This window comes from Arachis stenosperma, chromosome 8 (genome assembly GCF_014773155.1).
Source record: "Arachis stenosperma cultivar V10309 chromosome 8, arast.V10309.gnm1.PFL2, whole genome shotgun sequence".
Taxonomy (NCBI): Eukaryota; Viridiplantae; Streptophyta; class Magnoliopsida; order Fabales; family Fabaceae; genus Arachis; species Arachis stenosperma.
This window is the reverse complement of record NC_080384.1, coordinates 11,762,552-11,770,123: the sequence shown is the minus strand read 5'-3', so window position 1 is coordinate 11,770,123 and position 7,572 is coordinate 11,762,552. Positions and strand designations below refer to the sequence as shown.

Here is a 7,572-nt window from a genome sequence, read left to right as displayed (position 1 = left end):
AAAATTTAAATTTTACTTTATATATACAATAATATAGTGTTAGTTAGTCTTTAGTAAAAATGGCAATAACAATTTTATTTGCAGATATCAAACCTGATCCAACTTAGTCGAATAAAATTGTCAAACCGACCTACTATGGATTGAATATGGTGTAGGTTGAAGTTCAATCATACCCAACCAACATACACCCTATATATATATGAGTTTAATTTTGAAATTTTACATCACAACCTTTCATATATATATATTGTTATAAATGAGTGTCTAACCAAAAATCTTTCATTTATATAAAATGCCTTTAATCATTAAGTCAAAATTTTCAATTAAAAATTTAAAAATTTTATTTATATAAAAGCCAAATTTGTTTAATTATATAAATACTAAATTATGACTCCAATATCTTATTAGATTATTAAATATTGTATTTTGTTAATGACTTGTGGATAAGGTAAATACTCGCAAATTGAGAACAGATATAATTAAAATTGACATATTATAAATCTGCAAATAGAATAAGATTGATCAACCTGTGAATAAAGTTAAGATTCGATCTAAACTTTACTCTACTTTATTCATTATCACTCTTAATCTTTGATATGTTGAGTTCGAAAATACGGTAAGAAATTAATATACCTTGAACTTAATTATGTGCTAATCATCAGAAAATGCTATTCATTGCATAGTCATATATAGAACCATCTAACAGTACAACCAAGATAAAGAATAAAAGAAACATACAGGCTAGTTAAAGCCACCTCTATGAGTATCTAAAGAACCCACACCGCTTTCATATATGCCCTGTCATGTCTAAACATCAGTGAAACATTAATTACATGAAGCACATACAACAATACTTGTAAAAGTGTAATATTGGATCACAATATTCTTGAGAGCCAGGCTCAAAAGTTGGACTCATCTGAATTATTTATCAAAGTTAAAGCCGAATCAAAGTATTATCAATGGCTATAATTCCATGATGAGCCTGTGTATGTGGACTTGTTTCAACATATAAAGGATGCATTCATTCCACAAGTACTCTATCATTTTTCATCACACGAACATGTTGACAATGTTATTTCTGTGTTTGCCTTTTGCGTCTTGGAATGCAAGGCCAGCAACGATGACCATTACTCTTCTCATGCCTAACCCTAAAAATGCATAAAAAAAAGTCATGGTGCCCAAATTTAATTAGTAAATAGTAAGTTAACCAAGATAAACACAAACGTGTAGGTCCTAAATATGATGTTACAATGCTTAATATGTAAGGCTATTCCCTTTTTTCTTTTTCTCTTTTTTGTCAAAGTAGACACCTGTTTGGCTTACAACCATTACTTGTTTAGTCAGATTAGTAAGCAACAAAAAGTAATTGCATATTGCAATAGCTAAGAAACAAACGCCTAATAATTATCGATTATATTACGTGTATACAAAAATTAGCTATTAAAATCAGTTATTAGTATAAAATATATGTTAAAATAAATACACATTAAAAATAAATTAAATCACATATGTATTTATATACAAATATATTAGTGACTGATTTTAGTGGTTGATTTTAGTATAAAAAAAATATTTTTGAATAACTACAATTCCCCTTTTGATTTGATTTAGGTCAAGTCCTTAAAAGAAGCACCAAAGGACATTTTCAATCAAAGTAAGTGGTGCCAATTTACCCCTATAATCGATCACACACAGGGTACAACATAAAAAGAATGGAGTGGTGTTAGATGAACATCGAAAATTGAAAATCAATTGAAAACCAATATTCGTTGGTTTCGATATTCAATATGATAAAATGGTAAAAATATTTCATAAGATGAAATCTAGAATCTACCCGACAACGTGTGCGCGTTTGTAACTTTTGTTTCTCTTTTACTTTTTCAGTTACCAAAATTTTGGGACCGAAACCCTAAGATCATGTTATAGTACTTTGAAGCAAATATTCCCCAAGATCCAGATCAATTTGAAGGATATACAATTGAATGTTCTGTTCTGAAATCAGAACCAAACAAACAACGGAAAACTCTGCAAGATTCAACTAACTAACAGCACGAAATAAGAAAAAAAATTGTATAATTACTTCTGTTCTAGAATCTTGTCCCCTGTACCAACTGTATGATTTAATTTAATATGTAGAATTTTAACAAAATTAAGATGATTTAAGAAAAGCACATGGCATCAATTTTCTAATTTTTAATCAAATAACAAACAGAAAATCAAAGCCATATATATGTTCTTAAATTTTGTTTATGTAAAGTTAACAATCGAGAATTATTAGATGATTGGATAAAATATACCTGGAATTACTTGTGCTGCAGCTGCTATTACTACTGCTACTGCTACCAGATCTCTTGGTGGAGCTGCCACTGTTGAGGCTTGAAGAACCACTGTCATCACTCTTCTTCCACCACTCCTTATCAGAATTATTATTATTATTAGTCGTTGGCCTCGGCGATACTTTGCTGTTATTCGCCGAGGCCAACGACTCATTATTCTTGTTCTTGTTCTTATTTTTCTTCTTAGATCCCAAAGAGAAAGAAGGGATCATCATCTTCAGATAGAATCCACCTGATCCGCGATCAATGCTTCCACTTCTCCTAACCACCCTTCTACTACCTCCGCCGCCGCCGTGGCCACTACCGTTCTTTAGGCTCTTTGTTTTCCTCTGGTCCTCCGCCGCAGTGGGCGGCTCCTCTGAATTGTTGTTATGTCTGTGGTGATGCTCGACGAGATCCTTGAGAGAGAGCTCGTAATTGGACTCAGGCATGTTCTTAACCATCTCCATGAGCTCCCTTTGGCCTCTGACTATGGCTTGTGTTCGAGAAGCAGGGGACATGCTTCTGTAATGGTGGTGGTGGTGGTTGGCTCTGTTGTGATCACGTGAGGGGCTCGTGCTCCATAGAGGAGGAGAATCCACTTCGTCCCATGATGAGTTGTAACTACGATGCGTGGTTGTTGTTCCATTTCCATTGTAGAGAAGAAATGGATTGGTTGGTTCGTGTGTTCGTGGATCAAGCATGATGATGTCTCTCTTGCTCTGTTTTTTTGTGGTTCTGTTTTGTGTTTGTAATGTTTGTTTGAAGCAAAGGTGTTTGTTTTTCATTCACCGACGACACGGTTGAGATAGGAGTGAGAAGTGAGAGCTGTTAATGAATAAAGAATAATGCTTTATGGTTTATGCTGCTAAATGCTAATTAATTAATTATTTAATTAATTTGTTTGGTAATCGGGATATTATAGTGTTGAATGAGGGAATAAAATTAACAGGGATTAGCCTCCTAGGCTTAAAGTCAAGGGATTCTGGATGCTGGTGGATTTGTGGGGCCCAATTCTTTAATTGCTCTCTCACCCTCACATTTCTCTCGTTTGTCTCTTCTTTTTTTTTTTTTTTAAATGTAACTTTAATCTTTATTTTTCTAAAAGAAGAAAACGATACTGATTCTATTATTTGCACATTAAGGAATTAGATCATGCTTCTAGATTGATATGTGCTGGTATTTTTTTTTTTAGTCTCATGGTTTAATTATTATATAAATTAAAGAAATATAAGATTTGTCCCTTTTTTTTATACTAAATATATCTAAATTTGTACACATTCTTGTATAGAAGATTTTTTTGAAGTATATCTCATCGCTCTAATGAAACATGTCATTTTTTATCTTTTTCGTAAATAAAATATATGTCAAATTCTAAAAAACAGCACATGATATGAATACCTGTAAAAGATATTTTAATACTTAAATAAGTAATAATTTAAAAAATTAATAGCGTAATTTAAATGAGTAATAGATTTTTAAATATTTTTTATTTTTTATTTTATTTTTTAATATAGATAATCATCCAATAATATGACGAATAATATGACGATATATGGTATAATTTATTTTCGAATGATATGTAACAATTTAATGATAATTATTAAATGTATGTGTTGATTTTTTTAACTAATCTTTAAAATTTTGAGACATTAATGAATAGGTATGGTAATTTTTTTCGGCGGAGTAGGTATCCGCGAAAATTTACCCGCCAAAAAATAAATTTGGGGGTCAATTTCTTTTCATAGGAGACGGAGACAGGGCCCTATATAATAAACGGGACAGAGAGGTCCCGTCCCGTTGATACCCGTATAATCTTCGTTATAGAAAATGACTAAAATATCCTTCATATATATAGAGAGAGAGAGGGACGGACCCAAGCACAGCAATGAGGGGGCACTTGCCCCCACGGTGTTATTTATTTTTGTTTTAAAAATATAGTTATATATAATATGTTCCCACTTTAAATTTTAAATGACCCCACTACAAATAAAATAAATTCAATTAACTAAAGTTTTAAATTTATTTTTTTATTTTTCTATCATTTTGATTATTATTTAACCTAATCAAATTTAATTATTGTACCGTTACTTCTTTATTCTCTTAAACCCTTTTCTTATTTTTATATTTTCAACCTTCTTTTTCTATTCCTTATTTAGTGGTCATCTTCTTTTCTTCAAAAAATAAATTTTAAATTCTCCAATTTTTTATATAGCTCTCCATGACTCTATGTATCTTTTAGTTTTATTATTTCTCTTTTTTATATTTTTAATTATAATTTTTAATTCAAACAATTATAGTTTATGTATTAATTTAATATTTTATTTTTTTAGTGACTTTATATATTTTATTTTATTCTCGATCTATTCATCCTTATTACTTATTTTTTTTAATCTTTTGTTCTATTATATGTACTTATGTTGCATATAAAATTTTAAAATAAACTGATTAATTTACCAATTTAAAATCTTTTTTATTTTTAAAAATAACGATAAAAAATATTTTAATTACAATATATAACTAAACAGATGTATAAAATCTTTCATCTAACATTATATCAAAATTAAATTAAAAAATATATAACAAATTTAATTATTTTAAAAAGAAATAAAAAAATTATAAATTATGTTTCTATTATTTTATATAAACATACTTTTTATATAAAAATTTAATTTTTCTAGTATTTATATATAATTCTAATTTCAAATTATAAATACTAATGTATCATTAAACGTTAATATGTCAGTTAATTAACTTAATTCAGTCTTTTTTTATTAAATGTGTATAAAAAAATTAGTTAGAATAATAAGTTATCTATAGTTTAATAAAAATATTTTAATTTTAAGTTTTAGAAATAAAAAAATATTTTTTTATAAATTATATATAATGAATAGTATTTTAAGAATAAAAGTATTCCCTAACTCTTTCTAATTTTTATATCTCCGTATAATTAATAATATTTAACAAAACTTATTTAATATATATATATATATATATATATATATATATATATATATATATATTAGTTTTAAACCCTCCTGAAACCCCAAGCCATCATTCACATTTGACACTCCATCTCTTCGTTAAAATCTGATAAAATCATTCACAAAACCCTAACTTATTGTCCTCTTTAATCCATCTTTTCTCTTAATGTCGTTTCGTCATCTATCATCCGCCGCCATCCTAAACCCCTCACTATTGCCATCCTAAACCCTTCACCGTCATGCATTTACACTCTTTTTCTCACTTAAATCGCGTCGCCGTCTTTGTCATTCATCATTCATTGTCGGTGTCTTCTCTCTTCACACGTCCGTGAGTGTCGTCGTTGTCGTCTTCGTCGAAGCAGTGAGGTTTCTCTCAACGCCGTCTTCGTTGCGGTAGGAAGGGTTCTCTCAATGCCGTATTCGTCGCAGTAGGAGGGTCGTCGTCACCGCTTTTGTCGCAGCAGTGAGGGTCTCTGTCTTCATCGTTCTTCATATGTGGATTGCTATTATTACTGTGTATGTGGATTTGCTATTATCACTGTCTATATTCTATGTGTGTTAATTCTATTATCAAAATTTCTGTGAATTTGCCTTATTCATTTGTGGATTTGCTGTTATCATTTGAGTATTTACTTTCGGAGGTTTCATGGTTATCAATAATTATCTCTATTTTTTTAAATTTTTTCAATTTGTTTGTTTTAAAAATAAATCCACGAATAACTGAGTCCCCGACGGATACAGAGTCCCCGTTATCCGTCGCGGGGATGGAATGGGGACGGGGACAGATAATGGAGGCGGGGGCGGGGGCATGTCCCCGTCTCCATGAAGATCCGTTGCCATCCTTATTAATGAAGACTTATGTAGGAATTACTGTAGTTGTGTTGGGAGTCTTGACGTCTATTTGGACTATTTCTCTTAATTATAAATTGTAATCGTCGAATTATAGGTATGACGATTGCATTATGTACAAAAATGTTAGTAATAATTAACTATTATGAATTATGAAAATCTAGGGCTAGCAATGGGTAGGGTAGGGTAGGGTTTGGACTCTACTCTAATCCTATCTGCGGGTTAAAAACTTTCTTAAAATCCTACCCTCTCCCATCTACGGGTTGAGAATCTCTCAATCATAACCCTATCTACACCCTAAAGTTCAAAACCCTACTCTACCCGACCTTACTCGCAGAAAAATAAAAATTTTTTAAACAAATATAAAATTCCACCATTCCAAATTTCATACATATTAAAAAATAGAAAATAAAAAACTAAGTTCAAATTAAAATTAAAAATAATAAAATTTTAAAAAAATCTAACATAAAATTACAAATAATATCATCATCAACTAACTTAGGGATTATTTCAAGTTTTTATAAGAGGAAGACTGTGAGTTCAACATTCACTTTCTTCACTACATACATAACTTTTACATATATATTATATAATATATTAGGAATACGGATATGATAGGGTAGGATACATTCTGAATCTGTACTTATCTTATCCGTAGGCAAATTCGCACCGCACCCTACTTTATCCGCAGTAGATCGAATAAACAATCCTACCTGAACAAATTGATCCAAATTAAATAGCTACAGATAAAATATATATTGCTAGTCTTATAAAAATCTTAACCTTCTTTTAATTTAATTTTTGAATTAAGAATTGTAATATTGAATTATAGTGACTAGATCATTATCCAAATAAAAAAAAAAAGAAAAACTAAACTAAATTCTTATAGATCCGTTACACAAAAATGAATCTAGTTAATAAATTATGTAGGGACTTTTTACCGAAAAAAAAAATTATGTAGGGACTTGAATAACTCCGAACTTCGGCTCCTCTCTCCTATGTCTGGCCCCTTACCATTATGAGGTTGTTGATGATAAGTAGATTAATTAGAGGAAAGCAAACTCCTCCTCAAATAATGCTTAATAACTCTTTTCATATTATATATATTATATTACATATAAACAATATGCATTGGAATAATATTATTTGTTATCATATATTTAAATGGTTCCGGGCCACAAAGAATGATTACCGTGTATGGCATGAGAGAGACCCACCTCAGGTGTTGCCCCAAAAAAGATATATGTGCACTAGTGGATAATTATTGAGTTATGAGGATTCATTCCATAGTTTTATTAAATTCAAGAATATTATTATCTGTTATAATTATTTCCGGTTAAAATCCAGTCATGTGTATTATTAACTAAAATTATTAAACTTTTATAATCCTTACAATTCTATTTAAGACTTATGATTAAATCCAA

At 29.8% G+C, this 7,572-nt stretch overlaps 1 protein-coding gene across 1 annotated transcript; it reads right to left on the bottom strand.

Annotated features, from left to right (window-relative positions):
• Nucleotides 1-640: 640 nt before the first annotated feature.
• Nucleotides 641-3,190, bottom strand: LOC130944873 (uncharacterized). The gene is made up of 2 exons (XM_057873449.1): nt 2,298-3,190; nt 641-1,148 (listed from the first exon to the last, which is right to left on the bottom strand). The coding sequence occupies exons 1-2, from the start codon at nt 3,101-3,103 to the stop codon at nt 1,073-1,075; spliced, it is 882 nt and encodes a 293-aa protein (XP_057729432.1). The 5' UTR covers nt 3,104-3,190; the 3' UTR covers nt 641-1,072.
• Between the last annotated feature and the right edge of the window lie 4,382 nt (nt 3,191-7,572).

What these genes read in the sequence shown, in the direction of transcription:
- LOC130944873 (XM_057873449.1), bottom strand. Translation starts at nt 3,103, where the DNA reads ATGAAAAACAAACACCTTTGCTTCAAACAAACATTACAAACACAAAAC. An exon ending in TGCAGCACAAGTAATTCCAG is followed by an intron (nt 1,149 to 2,297) that starts GTATATTTTATC and finishes ATGCATTTTTAG; the next exon opens with GGTTAGGCATGAGAAGAGTA.